Below are 26,775 nucleotides of genomic sequence, written 5' to 3' on the forward strand. Positions count from 1 at the left end.
TCACCTATTAACACAGCACCAGATAATAAAATATTTTAAACCTGGTTTTCATTGAAATGTATTTGTGTGATAATTTGTGATGAAAATACATTTTTTTAAAAAATGCGTAATTGCAAAATGTTTACCACCCTGGTACAAGCTCTAAAAAACCATGATGGCAGAGTTGTAAATAAACAAACAAACAAACATGGCCGAACCAAGTAGCAATGGTATTTTTGTTGACTATAGTATTGGAAGAGACTCGTGGTGGAAGGGTCATTTAAGGGTAAGAAACGGCTTTGTAACAGTAATTTTTTTTGCTAAAATTTCACGCAAATTAGTGACAAAAAATATAAGAATATGTTCTGCTCTGGTTGTTTTTAGAGAAATTTTTTAATAATTGTTTTATTAATTTAATTTCAACGCATGCAACTATTAACGGCCTTTCTTTGATTATTTACATATTTCTACAGGATACTCCTATACCAGGTGCATACGAAGTAACAGATTTCATACAAGAATTAGATGCAGTTAAAATTAGCAAAACATATGGCTTCAAATCAAATGGAAGAAAAATTTCCGCAGATCCTACACCAAAAGGAAAATACCTAATGCCTGGCTTGTATCATAGGAAAGATTTCATAGATGAAAACTCCAATAAAAAGCAAACATATAGTTTCAAATCAATAGATAGAGAAAACAAGAATGGCCTTGTCATTGGAGTTCAAGACAAGCACATGTTAAAGGGTGATATAAGTCCTGTGAAATATGCTTCAGAATACAAGCCTGTTGAAATGTTACCTTCAAAGTAAGTTTTTATTAATCAAGCTATCCATGTCTTGGAACATTTGCAGAGTTTGTTACTCTAAATTTACTTTTGTGCATTGTGATTTTTGGAAGAAGCAAGTAAAAAACAAATCCAAGCACTAAAATCTTAAACCCTTCCATTCTTCGTTTTCAATAAGACTATAAAAAGTAATGTAGTAATGTAAATGCATGTATAAATACATGTAGAATGGCATGTAATATGCTTTTTTTTTTTTTTGTGAAATTATATTTTTCCAAATCAAAGGCAAAAAATGTGTTCTAATGATATATATGGTTTGTATGTTAAATTTTATTTAGGCATTCTGTCTTCAAGTCTCAAAGTCAAAGATTTCCAACCATTTATTTTAAGCCTGTAAGTTAATTATTTGACAGCGAATAAGTTTAAAGATTGGTGTGGCAGTTCCATATCACAGATATATTCAAAACCCAGGCCAAAAAAAATAAACATCAGAAAAAATGAGAATTATCTACACAAAAAAAAACTTTAAAAACATTCTTTTATACTATTGTATAAAGTGTGCATGATATATCCTATTTATTTATCATTCTTCTCAGAGAGAAGGACCATCTCCATCGCAATATGACATCAAATCTAAAAAGGGTATACAAGTGACTTCAGTATTTGCTTCAAAAACTCCAAGATTCAAAAAGGTGCATGTTCTGGTAGGTAAACCTTTTTAAGGAAAATGAATTATTCTTATATTGGCTACCAATGAATTAAAAATTTTAATTTTCTTTAAGAAAACCCCAGGGCCTGGTGCACACACAAAGATGTTACAATATCCTATGCCCAAACATATACGTGAAGTTGGAAGGTACCATGGTATTTTTTTTCCTCCTGGAATTTACTAAATAAAAGCTGCATTGAACTAATTGATAAAAGCAAGATCGCTATATATGGGTTGTACATATTGGACAACTCTCTCCATTTTTTTTATAAGTAATTAATATACATAGTAATTTTTATTATCTAATCTAATTTATATTATATTTTATTACAATTTCATATGTTTGTAACCCTGTCTCAGAGCTATGTGTCTTGCAATGATGTTGAAGGTGCCATGGCGTCCAGTCCTATACAGCACTTCTATCATATACAACTAGCTATTGAAGCTGGGCCATGAGTATGCATGCATAATAAAGAAAATTTGTTACTAATCTATTTCATTTTTTATATAAATACATATATTTATCCACTTATTTTATTTGATGTGTGTTTGAAACTAATATGTTTTTGTTTTATTCTGCATCATAAAATATATGTGAATAAGAAACAAAAGGTACTATGTATTTTTTTTATGTCATTTATGAAAGTAAGTTATTGCTGAGAATGGAGAAGAAACAACAGCGATTTGAGCCTAGCAAGTTTAAGAACGCCATCATCTTTTTGATTAAACTTTTTAACGAAAGCGTTTCCTTAACTTAACAATGAAATCATTAAAAAGTACTCAGAACATTCAAATGTAGTGGTAAAAAACATTAAAGATAAGCTTTCTGATTCTGGTAAAAAATAATAAATGCAACCTAAATAGCTTAGTTAACTCCAATAAAAGAGCATACAAAAAAACCTCAACAATCTGCATATGCAAATATTATAAGTTAAAAAATTAAATCGTTGTTTTTTTTAAAAATTTACTATTAATTACGGTTAATAATTTTTTTTAGTTTCTATAAGGTTTGGCTGGCAACCTAGAATAGCAGTTTGAGTCGATTTCATACGATTGAAATAAATCACTTCCATTTGCTTGGTATGATCTTTGAGAACTTGCGCACTTATGATGTAGACTACTAGAGGAATAGCGATTAAACGAAGACAAATCGATGCTACTATTCGAATGATTTCGATTGTCACGCAAAACTAAATCTTGGTACATCATCGAGGGCGGATTTAAGCCTTTTTCGCTTGTATACATTGCAGGTGAATTTGTACTACTTTTGGGGTAAGTGTCATACCCTGGTGTTGAATTTTGAAAGGAATTAATTCGATTAGTTGACGCGCATGTGGTTGAAGGCAATGCGTTGCTTCTATTATTGACATCATTATAGTAGACTGACATATTTGGCACAGGAGAAAAGTGGGTTTTAGGAAGGGAGCTCTCCATCTGTGTGCTGTAATTTTGCCACAAAGCTGGTTGATGTGGGGAAGGAGTTTCCATTCTTCTCATCTCTTCTTCTCGAAAACTTAATTCCTGCTCCCGAAGGTAAGACATGGCGTTGTCGTAACGTAGTGGCCCATTCTCTAGCCATTGTATTTTCTTTCTGTTAGCTCTCCGTTTGCGATAATCACCCTTTAAAAAGGCGTCAAAATATGACGGATGGACAGTCCAATTACAGCTTCGCCCGTTTTCCGGTCGGTGTAGTTTCACAAAACATTCGTTTAAAGATAACGTATGCCGAACGCAGTTGCGCCAACCTGCGCCACGTGACTTTCCTAAATCAAAAGTTTTCGCCATAAAGTCGTAAATCTCTGAAAGTGTGGCTCGTTTGTAAGGTGCTCGCATGATAGCTTGAGCTATCATAGAAGTATACGAAGGATTGGCATCCTTCTCTGGGCTGTTGACCGGTGATTTGTTCTTCGCTGGCTTTACATCTGGCAATAAATTGGATTTAATACTTTCTACGTTCATCATATTTGTATCATAATAAACACACTAAACGCGATAAACATAAACATGTACACTGACGTACAAAGAAAACACGCAACAGATATCTACTTCGATTAACTTCTTTCCAGAGTAGTCATCGTTTAAAATACGAACTGAAAGTTTTCTTTAAACAATTTACATATAACAACATACTTCAAAGTGTTATTTATAAATTTTACTATTCTGAAGAGCTGTTTCGTTTTTTAACTGCTGTTGCTGTCTAGCTCTTCTGCTGCGATTAATTAATCATCCTCAAACTGAGACGAACTTGCCTTTCTGATTTCTGTCAAAGCTCATTCGTAGTTGTTTCGCTCCAATGGCTTTAAGTTTTGTTTGACACTTCGCATGATGGCTGCTGCGCGATCACACGCTATGTGAGCTTACAAAATTTTAGAACGGACTTACTTCCGGGTTTATCAACACCGACACGACGGTTGTATGTTTAGAGACCTCTACTTGATGTTGGAATGACTGAAGTTATTTTAGCCCTAGATTTGTTTATTGAAATTAACAAAAGGAAACAAAAATTGATTCTGTCATTTATACGGATTGAAAAAGCGTGCGCATCAGTAAATATGTAGAAAAACAACATATATTAACCGTTTTAGCATGGACGTTGGTATGAGGTGGTGGTAAGGTGGTACGAGAAGATGCTGCTAATGTTAACAGATTTCGACTTCGAATTCTTTCTTATCCTTTCTCATTCTTATACCAAACTTTAGGATCAAAAATTTCCTAACCTACTTTAACTCTTCGATCCAGGAAAGTATTGAGTACTTCCTGTTTTCGAAAAAATGTAAACATTATATAACCGAATTATTTTACCACCTTGATTCCAGAGGCTGTCTTATATGGTAGACGTCTATGTGACAAGGTAGCCAGGTCAAATTACAGGTGTACAAAAGTACTAATAAACGAGGATGAACATATTTCTGTTGCTAAGAAAAACTACTACTGCAGGAAACTTTTCGTTGAATTTACTTAAAAATTTAAAGAAAGTAAACACAAGGAAATAATTTTTGGTTGCATTGAATTTATTCGTAAAAGTTTGTTTCTACAAAATAATCCCTATAAATAAAACCCCAAAAATGAATGAAATTAAAATATTCTGATATAAAGAGAATAAAATAAGACGATTCACTTACTCCTTAACTTTAAGTAAAACAAAATTGTTTACGCGAAGGAGACGTGTGAACGCAAAAGGACAACATAAACGCTGGCTTTCTACATCGGCGTAAAGTATAAGGATAGGTAGAAGCAACTTTTTTTATAGGACACACACAAGAACACACTCAAGATGGGATAATGACACGAGTGAGTTTTTTATTAAGAAATAGCAAAATAACAAGTTCAAGTCATTTTGGAATTCGAAAGAGAATTACAAATATTTTACTAAGGAAATTTCATAAAAATAATAACGAAATTTTGAGCAAAATAAAATAGTAGAAGGTGAGACGTCGGTGATTTCGGGAGGCGTCGGTGAGTTCGGGAAGCGTCGGTGAGTTCGGGAAGCGTCGGTGAATTCGGGAAGCGTCGGTGAGTTCGGGAAGCGTCGGTGAGTTCGGGAAGTGTCGGTGAGTTCGGGAGGCGTCGGTGAGTTCGGGAGGCGTTGGTGATTTCGGCTTAGCTGTGTTAAAAATAACTTTAAGGTAAAATGTCCTGGGAACGAGGTGGCTTGCAACCTTACCAACGTCATCCCTGGGCAAGGTAAACAGAAGCAGGATCAAGGCTGGTCCCCTGATCTAGAATTGACATTACACAATAAATTTGATTTAAGGAAAATCTTTATACTAGCTTAAACTTTGCTTAGGAAATAAAAATCTATTTTTCATAACTAAAAAACAATGTTTAAATTTCCTGCTTGAATCTGCCAAAATTTAAATTCCCGCGAAAATGTTCATACTCAGAGAGCTTAAAGGTGACTTGAGGTTTATAATTGGCGTTTGCGCTTGCATCACAAGCGTGAACGCCAAATGGTTAAAATAGCAGTTTTGACAAAATTCTTTGTTTGCATTAAAAACTTCCCCATTCCAGCGGCGGTTGATGTTCTATGTTGATCTGAGGAGAATTGACCCTCCTACATTACTGCGTCATTTCGTCGATGACAGCTGTCACAACATAAAGTAGAAGAAACTCGCTTGTTCATGATATCATATCTATTTTATATTCAAAATATTATTTATCTCTTTGTCGGCTCTTTTTACATCCTAAAAACTGCGGATTTTATATCTGCAAATTTAATTATTGTGAAAATTAACAAAATTCAACAATGAACTAAAGTTTCTTGCGATATAAAGGCGCGAAAAGGTTATTTTAGCTATTAGTTGTCTGTATTCTAAGGATGATTTTTGCCTAAAACGTAAAGAGTATTTACGAATCACACACCATAAAAACTGTGAAGTTGGGGACAAATAAACGGCACAATTTGGCCTGGTAAAATAGTTAAACGTACTCATTTTCTGAATACAACTTTTCGGACGTTTTTGCTGTATAAAGGTACGGCAAGATTTCTGTTTTTTTTAAAGGGGCTACGAACCGGTTAAAATGCTCACATTCCGTATATCCCGCGCACATATTAAAAATCCAGCAAACGCGTTTCGCGCGCAATGAACAGACCAGCGCACTCGCTGGTTTAATATTTTCTTTCGAAAAGTATATTACAAAGAAATATTTCAGCAATACTTAACCTTGATGAAAACATGACCAAGGCTTGAGAAGATAAAATTTCTAGATATATCTATATGTTCGAGTCTGTAAATTACAAAATTGCCGGAAAAATAACCATTTTGTTTTTCGCCGCTATCAGCTCGACTTTCGTGTAAGTCACTATAGTCGAAAACCAACAGCCGTTCCATAACCTTTAATAAAAAATGAAGATGAAAAGGAAGAGGATGTTTGTGATAACAGTTACGGCTATAGAGTAAGAAGGGAAATTAAAAAAAACAATAAAAACAGGGAAATGCAGGGGTGGATCTAGGGTTAGGCAGCCTAGGCAATTGCTTAAGCCTAATTTTATGACCTACTAGAGAAAAAAAAATTCTATAGATAGAACAACCTATAAAAAAACTAAATTATTTTTATAAATTTATTTTTGGCATCCGCCGATTTTGACTTCATGACGATGCGGCGTTTTATCGATTTTTTATATTTTACTCAAATAAGCAAACCCGGGGCGATCTTAGGCAAAATGTCGATTCGCCTAAAACGTCCGCGGGTTTTAAAGTTCCGAATATAAATGAAAATCACAGATGGAAGAAAAAACGCCTAAAACGTCCGCGGGTTTTCAAGTTCCAATGAATGAAATTCTTGAATGTGAAGAAAAAACGCCTAAAACGACCACGGGTATGGTTACATGGACAAGTGGATGCTTCTTTTTCAACATGGTTTACCTGGGTCAGGTCCAATTGCAGGGAGCACTTCAAATGTCTAGAATATCAAAGCAATTGTATGCTACCTAAGTTAAATGAAGAAGTTCTGAATTTGGAAACCCTTTCAGATATTAAACGATTGGAAATGCTGGAGGGAAATGTTTTCGCCACGTGTGCCATGTTGTTGTCTCAAACCAAACCTTCATCTGCCTCTGCAAGAGACAATAAATAATTCATTGCTTTAGAGTAAGTAATACTTGAAATATTTTAGTTTTAGCTGCTCCTGAATTTTAGGCACTTTTGTGTCAAGAACTATTCTTAAAAGTGGTAAACCACCAGATGTTCTTACAAAACATGTGATTAAAATCTTTTTCTTATCAAAACAAAAGGTTTTAACTTGACCTCGATCAAATGGATTGTTGCTTTATTAAAGCCCAATGCTAAACGAGATAATGTGTCCCTGTTAAGCAGGTACACATTACAAGTTCAAAAAACTTTCTGTTCTCTAAGAAATCAATGTATACAGTATGAGACATACTTAAACATCAAAGGATTCTACTTCGTCCCACCGCCAAATTTATACGTTTAGCATATACTTTTTTATTGTGATTGTCCCTAAGAACTTTGACTTTGTGGGAACTTTGTGGGAAAACAGTGCATTTTATATACAACATCCCACTGCTCATTTTAAAACATTTAAGAACATGGGGAGATCTCTTTAACTTTCCCATGTTACTTTTAATTGTAATAAAACTGCTAAAAACAAAAGAATGAAGCAATACCTAATCTAAGAATAGTCCAAGTTTGTTTTATAATATTTCTTATTCTCATCTTGCTGAGCAATACAACGTACATAATTTTGTTTTAGGATAAGATATTTTAATGTCACCCTGGTATCTATGATGAATATTTTTCTGACAACGAATCACCATCAATATTAAAGAACACAGAAGATTTGTTCTGAATCCTTATAGTATATTGGAAAACTGTAAACAATGGATATATATCTTGTATAATCCACAAAGTTGGTGAAAAAAATTAATCAAAATAACTTGTGAATATTCAAGTAAATCATCGAAATGATTTTTACATAAAACAATACAGATCGAAACAAGACTTGCATGTTAAAGAACGTTCTGTTACAGACTGTAAACTAATCAAAATGTCATGTTAACTTATGCATATGAGTAGGATTTGTATGTATGTTGCTTTTTATATGAAAATCTTCAGAATTGGCCTAAAATTATTAAAACTTTCCTAACGATTTTACAGTTTCAAAATATTTTTCAAGCATAGTTGACAGGGACTTACGAGGGTAAATAATACACAGACATGTTAAATGTTTTGATGTTATTTTTCTAATTTCTAACTATTTTCTGGCTTAATACTGCCTTACTGTTGTGGGAATTTCATAACATTAAAATTAATGTTTAATAGAAATTGGTGCAAAACTACACCAGTAACCCTAATACTAAACTGTATTAACTTCATGAAGGTGATTACTATATACTTTTTGTAGACGTTTATTACATGTTGCTATCTTACACTGTAAGTCTAACTGGAAAGCTTTCATACTTTTATATGCTGCTTTTCTTTTTGCATTTGCAGGTTGTTAACACAGGTTTTAATTTTCCAAACAATATTTCTGCTTTGCACTACTGTCGACTATCTATTCCTAAAATTGTCTTGTAATGTAATTTTTTGTTGTATTGTTAGTTATTAGACTTATTGCATATTTTGAAATAAAGCAACTCTCCAACTTATTACTTGTACTCGTATTATGTGCGTAAAACGTAAAAAGATTCTTAGATGATGATACTTATTACCAGTATGTCATTCAAAGAAACTATGGAAAGGCTAACCCTGTTTCGAAATTTGCTAAACGGACGCATTTTCCATCCGCATGTTTTAACAAGGATAAAGTGTTAAAACTACGGAGGTTACTGTTTTTTATTTGGCTGTAAAGAAACTTTCGTTTCTAATCTAGGAACGATTTTTAATAAGTAAAAACCTTACTTTTGGGAAAATATTAGCTCCTTTTACAGCAAAAACAAAACGGCCGATTTACCTCGTACAACACCACAACACTTGACATTACTTTGCCAAGAAATCAATCAAATTTTGCCTAACCAGAAAAAAATCCTAGATCCGCCCCTGAAATGGGCAAAACAGTGGCTATCCCAAGCTGAGACTAAAATCCTTTATAATCGTTGAATGCCACGTATTCTTTCTATTCCTATCGTTCTACTTTGGGCTAATAACATCTTAGAAAGCTTCTTTTTGAAACAATAAAATAATTGTTTTTGTCTATTTTTGTGCATATTGAAGTTTAAGTACTGAAAAAACGTAAAAAGCTTTTTTTTCTGTCTTCTCTCTTGCTGCAACTAAATTCTGAGCGGTGATTGGTTAAAATTTGGTACAACATGTTCAAACTTTTTTTTCGCACGTGACTTTTTGTAGCTGGTACTTTTTGTACGGTTTTAGGTGTTTACACGACTCGATTTGTCGCATACTGCAAATCGTATACGACAACTCGCGCCGTGTATCTAGCCCTTAAGCAGCAAATACTTTTTAGGATATTCATTTATTTAATCATAAAGCTACTGTGTGCAAATGTTCCTTTAATACTCAGAAAATATGAACGTTATTCTGGAATTGTTAATGTTTAGCTGTTATTACGTGTATTGCGAAAGCTACGAACGCATCCTATCAGCTGTCGTAAATTTTTATCGGCTGTCGTGAATTTTTATCGCCAGTCGTAATCTTAAGATACACTTCCGTATTTTTCATTCCACTCATCGAATTTTTTTAGATACCCTCCAGAAACGCTCGGTCGGATGGTTTTCATTGCTTCTATGAAATCTTCAGCAATCATTCCGCGAACCTAAACCAGAGTAGGGAGATTGAAATCTATCACCGTAAAGACTCACCCAAAAAATTAAACTTATCCAAATAAAAAATAAAAAAGTATCCAACCTTATCTGCGGGTACGGATTTTATTTGATCAGGAGTTAACTCTAAAAGATATAATAAGCACATGTTTTGAAAATTATTAAGGAACACATTAAAGTGAGAAAAAAACACCAAAAAGAGGCAAATATAAGGCGGGCGAGGTTGCAACTTAAAAAATACAGCTTTGGCCTGTTGTGTTCACGCATAATTTTCGCCCCTACTGATAACTATCACTATGAATAATAAAATTTGCGTATTTATGGGGAAGGGGGAATAGAAAGTCGGTGCAGCAAATTAATGGTTAAGTTTCGTAATTTCTTAAAAATTTGTTTAAAAAACCAACCACATTTTACTGCCGCATATTGAAATTAGCTACGTCCGTACATCTTGCAAAAGAAGCAAAACTTAAAAATAAGTTCCGGGTTACTTGTGCGCTAACCTAAAAAAAAACGGACTATAACAGCTTACTTCTAATTGGCACAAGTGCGGCCTCTCTAGAAAGAGCTGCTAAGTCACTGCCAGAATACCCTTCCGTTTTCCTAGAAACAAACACAAAAAAAAAATCGTGTTTTCGATTCGTACATAAAACCTTGAAATATGAAAAAGCATGTTATTGTAACTTCATGAACAGTAAACAGTAAAGAACTTAACATCAAGTGGTGCACCAAAGCAGTCAGATACCTTGAGACAGTGTTAAGATCATTTACAGACATTGATACATTAGGATGCTTCGAAAGGATCTTCTTCAAAATATCTATTCTCGCCTATATCAAGAAAAGATGGACACATTAACACAAGACAGTCAGAAAATTTAAAAGAAATAGAAACTCTAGAAAACTAGAAAAAGAAACTCTATATATATATTCCATGTAATTTTCACCTCAAGAAAGAAATACAAAAAAAATTGTATCATATCATATTAAATAGGTTAAATAAAAGTTTTTCTTGACAGATAAAGTTAGGTCATCTCTGAAAAGTGGGAATGTGTGACACTGCTTTACGCTAATAAATTATTTGTAACTTTTCGCATACTCTAATTACTTCCGGTAATCAGGACAAAATTAGCGATTGTCCACGAAAAATTTTGCTCTTGAAGCAAAAAATACAAAACAGAAGAAAACACAATTTCTAGTTCTTTCACTTTTAATGTTTTCACTTTTTATTTCTCTAGGTTCTACAGCACCCGCGGGCACACTCACTATGACCAACTAAAAGAAGAAGTAGATAGGTCCGCCATGATCTTACCTCATGACTCGGCAAAGGCACGTGAACTCGCTTTACCAGACGTCTAAATAAAAACACCTTATATGACATATAAAAGATTTGTATGTCTACACGATAGGACGACACGTGTTTCGCAATACCTTAATGCTGCATCGTCAAGTTCCCAGGGTCGATTTGTTGCACCCATTACTAAAATTCTTTCTTGACTTTCACTAATTACCTACAACGAGAAAGGAAAACATATAGTAATTGTATTTCGCGGGTAATAATTTTAGCGAATAAAAGCTAACTGCTTTTTTGCGCGAATACATTATTGGTTTACATTGATTTGTTTTTCAAATTTTCGCGTGTAGTAATCTCCGTGAAATAAGTATTTCGTGTTTCGATTATAGCAAATAAAAAATTCAAAAATACGTATTTTCGACAATTTTTTTGGCATTAATTTTCGCAAAATTTATATATTTAAAGACAAGTACGTGTAACGTAGTTAAAAACAAAAATTAAAAGAGAAAAATACTCTTACACCATCGAATCCAACAAGAAATTCTGTCTTCAATCTTCTGGTAGCCTCGTTTTCATTTTCTTTGCGTTCTGATAGCAGGGAATCAATTTCATCTACGAGAAAACCAAAGATGAAAAACAACGTTAAAAAAAATGTGCAAGAAAACACCTTTGGCTTTTAATTAATTACTTAAGGAAACACCTACCGATAAAAATAATTGCTGGTTGTAATTCTCGTGCAACAGCAAACATGGCACGCACCATTTTCTCTCCTTCTCCGACCTAACGATGCAAAAACATCTGACTTAAATCTGCAAAGTAAATCTTCTATACTCTGAAACAACTTTACTTTTATTTTCAGAAACTTGCCACAAATAAGCTAAAAATCAAAATTTAATTCCTTAACATGGCTTCTAGCTAGGCGGTGCTAAAAGCGTTTACACTTCTTTATGAAAAAACACGAGAGTGACATTATAGGTACATAGAACTTTTGACATAACCGACCCTAACAAGTAGGAGCAAAAAAAAATAATCTTTTACAGGAAAAATGAAATATTTTTTTGTGAAATCGATATTTTGGGGCTTCGTATAAAAACAATTTACTTTCAATTTCAATGTCAGGAGATATGACGAAAAGTTAAAAAACGTAAATTAATAAATTAACGCAGTTCTCGCTGAAAATCATTTTCAGGAAAATAGGGATCAGGACGTATAATTTTTTGAAACATTCCTTCTTTTAAAGTTAAGAACCTTCAGTATGTTTCTTATAAAAGAAATAGCGCATATTAAAGTTACCCATTTCGATGTTAGTGAAGCTGCACTAATGTTAAAGAACACAGCATTAGCTTCTGTCGCGACTGCTTTGGCAAGAAGTGTCTTTCCATTTCCAGGTGGTCCAAATAACAACAAACCTCGAGCGGGTGCACGAAGACCTGTAAATAACTAAAAAGTAAATGATTTTATTTTTACGGTTAAGTAGATGATAGAAAGCTTATACGTCTAAACAAAAATAATTTCGGGTCATATCAGCGAGAATTAACAAACACATGTTTAGTCATAGCTTACATCAAAAACATTACTTGTTATGTTATTTTTATTTAAAACCTTGAGAAAAACAGGGCTGCTATCAGCCAAAAAAAAAGAAAAGAACTTTACCCATGAAATCACAGTTTTTTTTAAATCGCTTCTTTCCAGATTTTTGAACTAATGATTGCTGTTGTAACACACAAGTTAAAACGAAAAAATAAAACTCACTTCAGGTCTCAATGCAGGTAGTATTACTATTTCATGTAATGTTTGTTTTGCTTTCTCCATCCCACCTGGAAGACAAAAACTATAAAATGTTTTGTTTTGCAACACATCCAAATGATGTCATGAGGTTAACTGTCAATCGTGAATTTTCGTGTTAAACTGTAAATTAGTGCATAAAATCCACTTGGTTTTCAAGCATATACAGACAGTATATGCTTAAAGTACAGCTGTTATAGAGATACGATTAAATAGGTTGCCAAGAATATTAATTATAACTTTGTTCGTGGAATGTCAATAGACATTAACAGAAGGTACACTGAGTTAGAATAATCAGGGTGTCTGAAAATATGACTTAAATCGTCACCAATTAACCTGATTTCTTTTATCTAAAAGATATTAAGAATGAAAGAAAGTGTCCAAATAAATAGAAAAACAAAACAAAAATTATGCAATAACACGTACCAATATCATCAAATGAGACACCTCTCCCTCTAAAAAAAGGAAGGAGCAAAAATTATCATAGGTAAAAAAAGTTAGAAAACACAAAGCATCTGGAGTACACAGTATGCGTTTAAACATTCATACAACAATTAAATGATCAATCATAAACCAATTAAATTGTAGTTTTAAAAAAAAGTAACAGTTTTTTTTACATACTTTTCAATAACTTCGTTTAAAATTAAATTTGCATGCTTTGAGTCAACGTTTTTTAAATTTGATATTATTTTGTGCTGTTCTGTTGAAGGTTCTTTTGGACCTTTACATTTAACTTGATTTTTTGATGGCGCAGAAACGCCAGCAGGGCGAAAAGGAGGCTAAAGAAATGCGGAACATTAAAATCACGCTTTTAATTTATATTAATTATACATATATATACACTAAATTAAAGCTGTACCTTTTTCGGTGCTGTAGACTTTGGCAAAACTCCATTAGTTTTGTTTGCCATTGAACTTGAACCTTTTAGTGTGGAAGGTCCAGAAGATCCATTTAATAGTGTTTTAAAAAATTTTCCAGCTGGTTTGCCTGAATGACCTTTAGAAGACAAGGAAGCTGTTTTCTGGTCATTCCGCAAGTCTTCGAGTAAAATAGCTGAAGAGAAGGGTAAAACAGAGTTTATGGTAAACGAAATTTTCACAGAAGACTTGGGAATAAAAAAATACATTTTCTAAATAAACAAATGCATTTACAGTATATTATAATACTATACTTATTTCAACAATTCTTGACTCAGCATCTTTTAAATTGCTTTCCATTTTTTCTTGTAATTTACGAGCTTTATCATAATCACTTCCTGGAAAAATACATACACAGTTTCTGTATCAGATTATCAATTTTTTTACAGAGATATAAACTCACAACAGAACATAATAAAGATGTTATTTCTCCTTACCCACGCCATCTAGCTTAATAGAAATTCCTTCTCTAAATTCATGAATACCTTTCTCGTACAATTCAGCAGCTTTTCGTAAATTTTCCACTCCCACTAAATTAAAAAATAAACAAATAGAAAGGTAATATTTCCTTTAAATATAAAATAGTTATTAAGTTAAATATTACCTGTTATTGCCAGATATTAATATAGATCACAACAAGAATTACCTTGACTTTCATCCAATTCTAAAGCAGATGACATGTAGGTATAACCTTGTTTGTGATGTTTGTGAACTTTCAGAACCTCTTCAGGCTTTGAATCTTTTTTCTTTTCATTCTCCATTTTATAACCATAATATCTATATAAAGTAATGAGAACTGCAATTTATATGGTTCTAACAACAATTAAAATTCGAGAGATGTTATAAATATATTACAGTTAGGGTCAATAAGTAGATTGGGCAAGATCCTTTATGATATAGATTCTACAATTGGGATGTTGCTTGAAAGCACGATACAGCAATGAGAATCTCACCAAAACCACCTGTGAACTTTTTAGTGGCTAACATTTCTTTCAAGTGTCGTGAAAGTTGTACACTTTAATAATGCAAAGCACCACCTTGTCCCCATATCTTAATGATGGTTGTAAAACCAACAAAATGTCACTGTACTATTTAAATCATCAGATTCGTCATTAAAATACGAGAAAGGTGATTGAAAACATTACGTCATGGTGTCACAAAACAACTCTATAATAATAGCCATCTGTCTGTCTGTCTGTTTCGGAAACAGAAAATGCAATATATAAATTCGCCCACCCCATAGATTTTTCCATGGGTTGATGACTAGTTACTATATAACTGTTTTATTTTGCATAGACTTGATTTAGAGCATATAGTTTCGCACTGATTAATATAGTTGGTTTTGACAAATTTGATCATTGATTTTATGGTCACCACAGTGACATCACTGTAATTTTTAATAGACCTGGATTTAGTCCACCAGAGATTTCAGAGAATTCAGTAAAACTTTTTAAGGTCTCAACCCCTTCAAAATACCTTAAACATCATAATTTGTCCAACATATTTGAAAGTATTTTTCACCGTCCGCAACTCTTGGTGCAAGACCATCTACAACCATATTGGTGAATGCATTTTTTAAAGCAGTAAGAGAATTCTTTGTTGCATGATTGGAGATGTTTTTACCTGGATCGTTGTGTGCATAATGACTAGTTAAATAATTATGACTGAGATATCAAGATATAATATTCAGCTCAGTGCAATGTCATGTTAATATATATATACAGCTATAGCTAGTCAAGCTTTTTTTAAGCTATTTATGTTTACTTTTCAAGATAATCTTTGATGGAATTATTGAAACTTCACCTATTACAAAACTTGAGAGGCAGAATCATTTTGGCTGGGGCAGCCACGATTGAAATATTTTGTTATATATTTAAGAAAAAGAGACTTATGACTATGATTTAAAGAAATATTATGTGTTAATTTATATTTTATGTGATCAGTCTCACCAGTTTCAAGTGAAGTCTTTAAAGCTCCAACTTGAGCTACAGAAACCTTTTTAAAAATTCTTGCTCAACTGGACGACAGCCTTAATGTTGGAATCAAACCCACAAATACTTCGACATGTGTTGAACTCTCTACCAACTGTGCTACTAATCCCCCATTTAGATAGATATATCCATCTAACCTGTTACTCCCCCTTAACCACTTATATAATTATTCCAGCGTAGTCCTCTTTTTTCCTCAATTTAATGTATATATTATAAATAGAATCATGGTCATAAGAAAAAGAGATAGTCTGGTAATTCCGGGCCGTCCATAATGTGTTCCTATTGTTCACAAGCAGATATGTTTCTTAAATCGGGGTGGCCAGTTTAAGACTGCACGGAATTATAAATAATGGCTGCCCATGGGGAGGATTTCTTTGGTGAAGATGATTTTGATGCAATCTTGGCTGTTATTGATGAAGATTTATTGGAGAAAAATCGTGATTTAACTAAAGAATTATCCGAAATTGTTGAAGAAATAGTTGACGACCCTTCTGAAAGCTGTTTTACCTGTGATATATGCTCCAAAACATGCAAAACACAACGGGGACTTGTTCTGCCCGGATAATGAACATTGGCCTGATTAAGTACGGCAGCTTGCCCCGGTTAAGAACAGGGCAGAAAATACATAATCAGGGCAACATAATCGGGACAGGCCGGCTTATTACTCAAAAAATATTATTTGGCACTTATAAAAGGAACATAATCAGGGCAGTTTATATACGACAGTGTAATATTATTTCTCACTTATTATAGAACGAACATAATCGGGGAAGGCCGACTTATGTATGACAGTCAAATATTATTCGACAATTATAGGACTTAAATAACACAAATATAATTGGGGCTGACTGCTTTTATATCATTCGTGGCAAATACTAAATTTTGGGATTCGCAAGTTTAATAACTTTTCACCAAAATTAATTCCCGCAAAAAGAATAATTTAGGTTCCGTGAAATTTAGTTGCTTCAAAGTATATTATGTTGAAATGTATTTACTACAAGGGTAGTTTATACTAAGAATTACGTCGACACTTTTTTATTTCGCCATGTCTAGTTTTTAGGGGTGTTCTATCTTCCAGAGAATGTTTAATTTACAAAAGCTTGAAGAAAATGCCAATCACAGCCTGTCTCCCAGCTATTTATATCAGCGTTCATAATCCGGTCACCACGACATAACAGTGCAAAAAAAACATAATCGGACCGTGCGTACATAATCCGGCTGTCCCGGTTGTAAACAGGTCGTTTTCGCAATCTGGGCAGAACAGACTCACAAGACACCGAAATGCGAAACATCGTCAGCCACAAAACCAGTTAAATGACGACAGCCTCACTACTGCTGAAACCAAGCTCCATCCGTTATACTTTAAGAAGTACACCCAATTAAGTGCAAGTAAACTTTCTAAAGATGAATGCTATAGTGAGAAGACCTATAGTTTCGTCAAAGATGTGATTGGTAGTTTTAAAGGCGATGCTGAAAAGTTTTATCCGGCCTTCTATAAATCTGTGTCTGAAAATATTGTTTTCAGAAATTTATCAAATCGAAGCTCTATTCTCCTTGGTTTTGAAGTGGCTAATCACGTACTTGCTCATCTCACTAATTCAACTGTAAAAGAAAACACTGTAGAATTTTCTTCCCATGTGAATTTTTCACCCAAAGAAAGAAACATAATTCAATATCTAAGTGGTTATGTATTTAGTACCCTATATCGTCGCATTAGGAGATCAAAAAAATCAAGAAGTATGCTTGGAGTTCAAAGTTTGGACATCTTATTAGCTGGAAAGTCATGTCTTGTAGAAGACGATAAAAATTCTGATTTAGTAAATATGAAGGACAGAGGAGGGTTATGGTCAGTAACCGATGATGTTTTCAGAATTTTTTGTTGTGCAGAACTTGAAGTTCGTGCTGCAACTGCTAATTTTCACCATACAATTGATAGTAAGAAAATTGTTTCAGACCTGCTTGAGAACCCTGTTGTGCTTTGTAATTACAACAAAATAACATCACACTCAACCGAAAAAGTCACAAAAGAATTAGCAATGAACTTACTTGAGCATCTCATCATGCTTTATGTTCGTGTTCGTGTTTTTTCATTTGTGAAAGATAAGTGTGAGCTGCACAAATTTGCATCAAAACAGAAAAAAGCTCATCTCTACGCACTGAAATCAAGAAATCTTCAAGCAATCTTTCAGATGGACATTGACACTAAGAGTCCAGAACAGTGACTATAAACCTGTTACAACTGCTATTTTTATAGCAACAAATTTTAAAACAATATTATTTTGGCACATGGTATAATAAATAATTATGGAAGTCTACAAAAAGGTCCAGGTAGTGTATATAGGTTTTAAGGTATTTCAAAATATTTTTTATTAATGTTTGTGTTAAGCAGAAATACAGTGCTTGTTCTTGGTTATTAAGCCAATTTAATGTTTTTTATAAATGTGTGGCTATAAAAATAACCGTTTTTAGTTTCTTCTTTCTTCCAAGTGTGTTTAATTGCTCTTACGGCACGGCACAGTTTCAATATCAATTTTATGACAGTTACCAGCTATGGGTCGGAAAATCTTTTGTGTTCTAATTGTGTTGTCGTTATAACCAAAATCACGGATTGATGGGTTATCTTTCCTATGACCAATTGCACGTTGACGACCAAAGTAGTTTTCAAGGGGATCTCGACAAAATCTTTCTGTCAGTACATATGGAACTCCATTATTAATTAATTACTGGATTAATTCAACAGTAGAATGGACAGTGATTTTGATTCCTTGGTAGGTTTGCCGTGAAATAAACATATTTGCTCTAGCATTATCCGTAAAATTACCAGGCCTATCAGCAATTGAATCCTTCCATGTTTTGAAATATCCTAAATGTTTCGGTCAACCATAAGAATTTTTCATCATCAACAGATGTGTACGGTTTAAGAAATGGTTTACGTTTAATTGCTGCTTCTTTGGTATTCTTGACGTTAAGACAGTCAAAAAATTGGTCGAACATATTACAATATTTGGCAGTTGCATTAGCTTCTGGTGGTCCATACAATTGAAGAGCGTTAAAGACAGATTCGCTTAACACTTGTGCTGCCAGACGTACATTCATGACTGAATATGGTGTGAGCTTGATGTGGTCATTTGTTATTTTAGGAACAAGATGTAATCCACAGTCTAAGTCATCAAGGAATAACTTTGAAATATGGTTCCAGATGATATAACTTCCATCATTCCACATACTTCTGGTACATCTTCCTGCAAGAGAATTACTCAGGCAATTGCGGGCTGTTTTAATTAAGTGTGGTGGATCTGAGATGAAGTAGATGTACCGTTCCTCATCTGCCATAACATTCAAAGTGCGGTATGTTACGTCCACTCCTGCATTAATGTCAGCTACACGGGTCATGTTCAGGTGCATATGGTACATTCGTCGGTTTGGAGATGCTCCATCACTTGTGATACCAACAACTTTTAGGCCACATTTTTCCTCCAGTATGCCAACCGCTTTCCAAAAGAGAGGAAACAATTGAATTGATGTGACATTGGTAGTAGCAAAATTTGCAAATGAAAATTTTAAAGGATTTACAATGCTTCTCACAAGAAAAACTAAGACATGAGATGCAATTTCATCAACCTTTTTCAACGCAACATAATTTAGATCAATATCACCAAGGTCAACAAAATCGATAAGATCACCATTAAGTAAGTAAGTAAGTTATATTTGCCATCATTATAAAATCGTTAAAAATATTTACAGAGAAAAAGAAATTGAAAACAAATAAATAAAATAATAAACTATATATAATATTAAAATGTATCAAAATAAATATAAAATAAAATTAAATGCAATTTTCCTGAGTGTTGATATGTTTGATGGCTGGATAACACAAAACAAGCCAAGGCGAGATTTCCATTGTGGTCCATTTCTACCCTTATAGAAAAAAAGATAAGCAAAACGAAAACGAAAGGATTATCAAAAGATCATATGAATTTAATTCACAAAATCATCTGAGTCCCTTCTCGTTATAACATCAAAATAGTGCTTTTTTAGGTTGTGTTTAAAACTGTTTGTAGTACTAGATCTTTTAAGACCCTCAGGAAGAGTATTCCATAAGGAGGGTCCAAGGTAGGAAAGACACTGTTGACCTTGGGATGTTTTTACACAAGATTGTTCAAGCCTCTGGAATGATGAACGAGTCGAAGCTCTTCTATGACTTGATGGAATAAATACATCAGACATGTACAGAGGACATTTTTTCTGAAAAAATTTTTATGCATGATTGTTTACGCATACTTTAAACCTTTCGCCAACTGGTAGCCAATTTATTTCCTTAAAATCCGTAGCACCTACATGTGATCTGCTACTTTTTTGTGAACAGAAGCGAACACATTTGTTTTGAGCAACCTGGAGCTTCTTTTTTAAAACTTTTGTCAGGTTTGGATACCACACAGTACTGGCATAGTCGAAATGTGGTTGAATTAAAGAGTTACAAAGAAGTCGTCGCAGATCCTTGTTCAAAAATGAGCTTTGACGATAAAGAAATTTAATCTTGCCATTAATTTTGTTAATCACATGTAAGGCCATTGACTCACCAGACAGTGATTGGTCAAAGATGCAACCAAGATATTCAACTTTCGTATGCTGCTTGATTTCTACTCCATTGTAGGAAATATTAAGTTTTTCTGCTTTCTTAATTTTTCCCCTGGAGGCAAAAAGAATAGACTTAGTTTTATCTTCACCAAAGTGTATGCTGAGTTTGTTGTCCACAAACCAATCACATAAATTACTGAAGTCTGTATTAAGAGCATTTTCCATCTCAGTTATGTCTTTGTGTTGAAATAAGAGACATGAATCATCTGCGTAGAGAAAAAGATCACATTGTACGCGCAGGTGCGGATCCAGGGTTAGTCAGATAAGTCGCGTGACTAAGTGTAAATTTGACGAAAAATGTTAGCCAAGCGAAGATGTCGACGATCCAGGCGTTGCAAACGGAGGGCGTTAAAAATTGTAATTTTTTACGGCGAAAAGCCATGGTTCACAGCCCTCTCCAATTCGCCTATAGCAATGTTGACGTCAAAGTTGTGACGTCGCTACCATATAGACTGAGAGGGTTGCAAATTATAGCTTACAGATTTTGACTGATTCATTTTGACTAATCAGTCACTCAGTCAGTCAAAAATCAAATAGCTATGGCCCGCAACCCTCCCCATCTCACCTAAGGGGCCTGTGACGTCAAAATCGTGACGTAATTTTCACACTCTATGCGTAGTCCAACAATATGTGGCCCGCAGCCGGCGAAGGAAATTTAGGTTCCGTACTGCGTGGTTACTGATAACCTGTTAGGCTATAGTTTTAACTCCCATCCGTCAGGATTAGTCAAAGACTCACGCCTTTTGGCTTGGATTCTCTCCGTACTATTATTGATTATGGCTGCAGCAGATATGTTGGCGCGGGTGCTTACTGATTTAAAGTGTGATAATTTTGAATCTGTTCGTAAAATGCAAAAAGAACTTTTAGAAAGTGTTTATTCTCGAGCATTTTTGTTGTCTGGGGATATTTATGCCTTGGTTGGTAAAAGTCTTCATCGGAATTCAGATCCAGATATATACCTTCCATCTGAGGCGAGGTGTGAGGATAAAGGAATTATTGTTTTAAGGTGAGAAGTATGTTTTTTACTCTCCAACACACCTTGCATTTATCTAAAGGTTTTCAGTATATCTGCTACGAAAAGCTAGTTGGGGAGAGCTTTATACAACAGACTATTAAAACCAAATACAAAAAGATTTAATTAGCTAATAGCTAGGGCTAATACACCTTTACGATAATTCGGAAAAAATAACACTCCATCGCAGCTTATTTTGCAATCAGAGGAGGTAAACATTACACTTTTATAAGAGTTTATTAAGGAGAAAACACTATTTTTCGTGATAACTTTTCTTGCCACGTTTTGTTTTTAATGAAAAGTACACATAAGTTGTATCTTATTATTATTAACGTTTCCTAAAAATTTGAAAGAAATTGATACGACGGAAGTTAAAAAACTGGAGAAAACAGGCTTTCGTCTCTAACAAACTCTCATAAAAACACGAGTTTTACCTCCTTTTTTCCGATATTGTAAAACGATGGAGAGCCGTAGGAACGCATGTACAATTGAATTGTCATAAAGGTGTATTGTTTTTGTAATATGAGCTTTGAACAGAATTTTCAGCATTGCGGAGGAATTCTTTCTCAATTAATATTTGTGTTGTTATTAGAAGCAAGAACTTGACATCTGGATAAGTAAGGTTGGTGATGAAAATAAACAACTCTTCGAATGACTATTAAGAAACAAGTTTGTTGAGTAAAAGGTCATGGTAAAATATATTATTTTTAGATCCAATCCATCAGGAGACTGTCTATACAGCTCAGCATCGTTGGTATAGGCATAGGTGATAATTCTCTTGTTGATGTTTTGAGAATCTTGACATCCATAGAACTTTTCTTGCATCCTTCCTTTTATTCCAATCATCCTTGTTTTCAATTTGCTTTTAAAAACCAAAAGGCAAATATTTTTATATCTGAGAAAAGTTTATTCAGATTTTCCCTTTCCCATATTGTTTGTGATATGACTCTTCCTCCTGAGGAGGCAGTTAAAGCAGAAGCAATCAACAACTGTACCCCAAAGACATGGTTTCCTTTTCTATCAATACTTGCCTTGTCAACAGTAATAAAGAGAAAAATTAACACATTTTACCCACAATTCGGTTTGTTACAGTTTGTTACAACTTTCTTTACACAGTGTATATTGCCACACCCATCTATTTTACCTGATGAAGATCAGTTAAAAATTTTATTTTGTTATGAAGATATTGTTAAGTCTGGTGTAGACTTCAAGCCAAATCATTACGTTCCCCTTTTTCCAGGTTGCAACTTTCTTAACTGAAAGTTGCATTTTCCTATTTCAGCATGCAAAAAGCAGTAAAAAGCCCTTCTTAATTCTTCTTTCAAAGTTCAAACGAAACTTGAGTTTAGCCCTATGAATAAACAAATATATCTGAACAAATACATGGGTTGAGGTGTGTTTGTATCATATCACATGTATGTATATTTCATCTTCATTATCCTGATCTTTCCATATTCTTATTTTTTTTGTTATTATTGTGTTTTATTTTGCTGTCCATGGCTGGTGTGATCATTTGATTCACCTAGTCATGCTGATGAAGCCTGATATTGGCAGAAACAGCAGGAGTTTATAAATAATGAAATATATTCACAATTGTCTCACTTTATTGTAGTTAATCCCTGTTAATTTTAGTGGTTTTATCTATCTAAAATAAGACGTGTAAGACGGAGATTTGATTCTTATAAAAGATGTTCTTAGGAGATTTTGTTATAGCTTAGCGTTTCTTTTGGTCAATTTTATTAATAACTAGATAAATCGGAAGACAATTTTTCGGCGATTTTTGTACCCGCAAAGCTTAAAATTTAGCCCCCAGCTGCTAAATTCAAGACTCAGTCTTGACTAAGTCTTGAAAAAGTCTGGATCCGCCCCTACGAAAGCTTGTGGCATATCGTTTACATAAAGAAAGAACAGAAGTGGACCCAAGATAGAACCTTGGGGAACACCACATTCCAGTTTACCTGGATTAGATGATAAGTTATCTATTGACACACAAAATGTTCTGTTTGCAAGGTAAGACCTGAACCAAAGAATTACTTCATTTGAAAATCCAAGAGTTCCTAATTTTTCCAAAAGTATGGAGTGGTTGATGGTATCGAAAGCTTTTTGTAGGTCAATGAGGATCATACCAGACAGCAAGCCTGCATCAAAACCTTTTGAAATTTTGTCATGTATATATGATAGACAAAAATCTGTTGAATGACAGCTTCTAAAGCCAGACTGAAATTTAAATAATATATTGTTTTCGTCTAAGAAAGCTTGTGTTTGGTTATGGACCACTCTTTCAATAATTTTAGAAAAAAGAGGAAGCAAAGATATAGGGCGGTAATTCTTTGGATCAGTTCTTGATCCCTTCTTATATAGTGGCTTAAGTTTAGCTATCTTACATTCACTAGGGAAAGATGACAGTGAGATAGAAAGATTACATAATTGAGTTATTGGTCTGCAGAAAACATCAGCACCATCCTTCAAGAAAATTCCAGATATAGTATCAAGTCCTGGTGCTTTTGTTGTACTAGTATCATTCAGCAAATTCAGCACATCTTCTTCTAAGACTTGCTGAAAATTGAATATCTTGTTTCCAATGTTTAGCGATTTGTAATATGAGATGACAGCATTTATCCCAAATCTATTTGAGGGCTTAGAAAGATTTTGAAGCAGCCCATCTGCTAGACCAGAGAAAAAGTTCTTAAATATCTCTAGTTTTGATTTTGTATCAAAATGTAAGGCATCCTCATCCTTTAGACAGTAGTTCGGATCTGACTTCTTTGAGTTGTCAAGTCCCATAGACTTTAGAGTCTTCCATAGTTCCTTAGGCTTGCCTGTGTTTTCTGTTATTTTGTATTCTTTTTTCTTTTTATTGATCAAATTTTGCACATTACTTTTTGCTTCATTCCAGAGGTCAGAATCAATTTGTAATTTTGACTTCTTAAACTTTTTAAAAAGTTTATCTCTAGTAGCAATCTTGTCTGCAATCTCACCATCAAACCATTCCTGGGAGTTGCATTTAATTCTGGCCTCTTTAGTAGGTGCTATAGTATCTATTACTGACATTAGTTTTGTCAAAAAATCAGAGTAGGCCAGATCAATGTCCGTGAACTCATTATAATTTGGAAAGTTTGTATCCCTTAGGAGACCCTGATACTGTTCCTTTGTGTAGTTTTTAAAAGATCGAAATTTGATATGCTTGTGGGTATTAAACTTGACTTTTTTGACTTTTCTGGTGCAGAAAATCATTTGGTGATCTGATAGTCCAACATTTAAAACTCCACTTTGAGAAACTTTACCTACACAATTTGTTAAAAAGTGGTCAATAACTGTTGCAGTAGCACAAGTTACCCTTGTAGGCTCAACAATCAATTGTTTAAGGCCATAAAGCAAACAAAATTCTACATATTGCTTTTGCAATCCAGAGACATGGTCACTCTTAAGTGCTGTCTTATTCATTTTAAAAATACTTCTACCATTACAAAGAGTATTGATATTAAAGTCTCCCAAGAGATAGAATTCTTTCTCATCAAAATTTAATGTAGTAAATTCATCTAAAATATTATTGACAAAATTATTTTGATCTGGTGGTCTGTAAAACACTCCAACAGTAAAAGGCTTTGTTTTAGGAAATAAAACATCAAACATGACACATTCCAAATTTTCTGAAAGTCGCTTATGAGAATTGTAACAAATATCATTTCTAATAAAGCAAGCAACACCTCCTCCATGCCTGTTTCTGTCACATCTAAGGAGGTTATAGCCTTCAATAGATACCTCAGAATCTGTTACAGTATTATCTAGTTTAGATTCTGTTATACCAATAATAGCTATTTTAGTTGAGAACGCTATTGCCCTAAGTTCATCAATTTTAGGTAAAAGCGAATTAATGTTGACATGAGCCATATGAAACCCTCGCTTTTTGAACACGTTCCAGTCCTCATTCACAGTTGTCATATCCACAGGAGGGCCAGGGTTTAGACTTATGTCACCAGAAAGAAGAATCAATGAACAAAGATAGTTTGTCTGGTATTTCCTGCTTAAAACAAGAAAGGACAACATATAGTACTTGATGTTAGTTTCTAAGTTCTTATTAGTAATTTCGTTACAAAGAGCTACAGATTCAGGCACGAAGAAAGATGATTTGTTACAACGCTCAAGTTTGGAGTATTTACAAACTTCATTGTGATAACTATGTACAACAAGTGTAACTATGGCAATTTGAAAGAAACAACCAGCTGATGCAAGCAATAAGTTTCTCTTTCTACAGCTCATAACTTTAAGAAAGTTAACTATGATGAAGACGAAAAATATAAAAATATTTTCAGGAATGTAGATGTTTGCATAGTTATTGGCCAGTTCTTTCTGCAGGTTAATACTGTTTTCTTCTCCTTTCAAACCGTCAAAGGTTTGATTATAAATATAAAAAGGTGAGAATAATAATTTATGAACAGGTAAAATTGTCTTACTATTTAATATAGTGCTATTTACAAATTCAGGCTTAATATTTTCAAAAATTGAAATTGAACAGTTAATAAAAAACAAACAGAAAATTATGTTAAAAAATAAATGAAAATTAAAAATTTTGGTTTGCGTTTTCCTTTTACCTTGTGTTAATTTATCACGAAGCAAGTTGTTAAGTTCCGTATTACTTGTCGTTGTTGGTACCTTTTTACGAGTAGGTTCACTAGTTTTTCGTTTCACAGTTTTTAGTTTTACTATTTTTTCGCGTTTCTTTTTCGGCTTTTTTTCGTATCTAATAGGAATTTCAGTTTGTGCACTTACTGGAGGTTGATGAACATAATCACATTCATGAAATATAAATGGTATTTTGGTTGTATTGTTCATCTTTTTACAGTTATGTTCACTAGTGCAAACATTTATCCTACTAGCGTTTATCTTGATGGCCGAAGTAATAGATAAGGCCAACTTTTCATTACCTTTCTTGACTAGATGTAAGCAATCCCCATAGTACAGAGACATATTTAGAGTATTGTCTCTACATACCCAATCCGTTTCTGGCATTAAAAACTCAAGGTTTTTCTTTGTACAAATTTTACTCAAAGAACAGTTGACATCATCTATTTTTCTCCATAAGTTAGAAATATGGAAATCACGAGGTAGAATTCCACACACAATAATCCTCAAGTTTGCTTTTTTCTTACGAAGCGCGATACCTATAGATGTTACACCATCCGCAATGTCTTTAGGTACACTGTTATGTAGGTTGTTGGTACCACAAAGAATGACTACAGTCTTACAGGATGATGGAAGGTTGGTATTTAAAGCTCGCCATAATACATTTTCTACCTTGTCCCCACCAATACCAAGGTTGGTGGTATTGAGTGGTGTGAAGTAGTTGTCCCATACAGCATTGTACCTTGACAAATTAGACACAAGGGAGTCACCAATTAAAATTACTTCGGGTTTACGACTCTTCAAAATTTC

General features: G+C 33.7%; 4 protein-coding genes across 6 annotated transcripts in view; 1 reads left to right on the forward strand and 3 right to left on the reverse strand.

Annotated features, from left to right (window-relative positions):
• LOC130656774 (exonuclease 3'-5' domain-containing protein 2-like) overlaps positions 1-26,775 on the reverse strand; it is a 45,510-nt gene that overhangs the window by 18,396 nt on the left and 339 nt on the right. The gene's annotated exons all lie outside the window — the stretch shown is intronic.
• LOC130656777 (protein STPG4-like) lies at positions 118-1,956 on the forward strand. The gene is made up of 5 exons (XM_057459697.1): positions 118-265; positions 453-787; positions 1,105-1,159; positions 1,363-1,470; positions 1,549-1,956. Exons 1-5 carry the CDS (start codon positions 188-190, stop codon positions 1,657-1,659), a joined length of 687 nt encoding a protein of 228 aa, XP_057315680.1. The 5' UTR covers positions 118-187; the 3' UTR covers positions 1,660-1,956.
• On the reverse strand, positions 2,292-3,651 carry LOC130656775 (forkhead box protein I1c-like). The gene has a single exon (XM_057459696.1). It carries the CDS (start codon positions 3,435-3,437, stop codon positions 2,469-2,471), a length of 969 nt encoding a protein of 322 aa, XP_057315679.1. The 5' UTR covers positions 3,438-3,651; the 3' UTR covers positions 2,292-2,468.
• The window catches only part of LOC130656769 (spastin-like), a 52,486-nt gene continuing 35,099 nt past the window's right edge, over positions 9,389-26,775 (reverse strand). Inside the window, exons 1-17 of one of the 3 annotated variants that reach the window (XM_057459684.1) lie at positions 15,651-15,811; positions 14,348-14,478; positions 14,139-14,231; positions 13,956-14,039; positions 13,644-13,837; positions 13,406-13,563; positions 13,211-13,239; positions 12,752-12,816; positions 12,293-12,439; positions 11,704-11,779; positions 11,520-11,611; positions 11,137-11,216; positions 11,018-11,060; positions 10,454-10,536; positions 10,241-10,311; positions 9,797-9,837; positions 9,389-9,704 (exon numbers count right to left, since the gene is read on the reverse strand). In XM_057459684.1, the coding sequence (XP_057315667.1) occupies positions 9,585-9,704; positions 9,797-9,837; positions 10,241-10,311; positions 10,454-10,536; positions 11,018-11,060; positions 11,137-11,216; positions 11,520-11,611; positions 11,704-11,779; positions 12,293-12,439; positions 12,752-12,816; positions 13,211-13,239; positions 13,406-13,563; positions 13,644-13,837; positions 13,956-14,039; positions 14,139-14,231; positions 14,348-14,462 (1,491 nt within the window). In that variant the 5' untranslated portion in view covers positions 14,463-14,478; positions 15,651-15,811 and the 3' untranslated portion in view covers positions 9,389-9,584. Of the gene's footprint in view, positions 9,705-9,796; positions 9,838-10,240; positions 10,312-10,453; positions 10,537-11,017; positions 11,061-11,136; positions 11,217-11,519; positions 11,612-11,703; positions 11,780-12,292; positions 12,440-12,751; positions 12,817-13,210; positions 13,240-13,405; positions 13,564-13,643; positions 13,838-13,955; positions 14,040-14,138; positions 14,232-14,347; positions 14,479-15,177; positions 15,355-15,650; positions 15,812-26,775 lie in introns of those variants that run through there. The other 2 variants (XM_057459685.1, XM_057459686.1) reach the window with 2 other exon arrangements.

This window comes from Hydractinia symbiolongicarpus, chromosome 9 (assembly GCF_029227915.1).
Source record: "Hydractinia symbiolongicarpus strain clone_291-10 chromosome 9, HSymV2.1, whole genome shotgun sequence".
Lineage (NCBI taxonomy): Eukaryota > Metazoa > Cnidaria > Hydrozoa > Anthoathecata > Hydractiniidae > Hydractinia > Hydractinia symbiolongicarpus.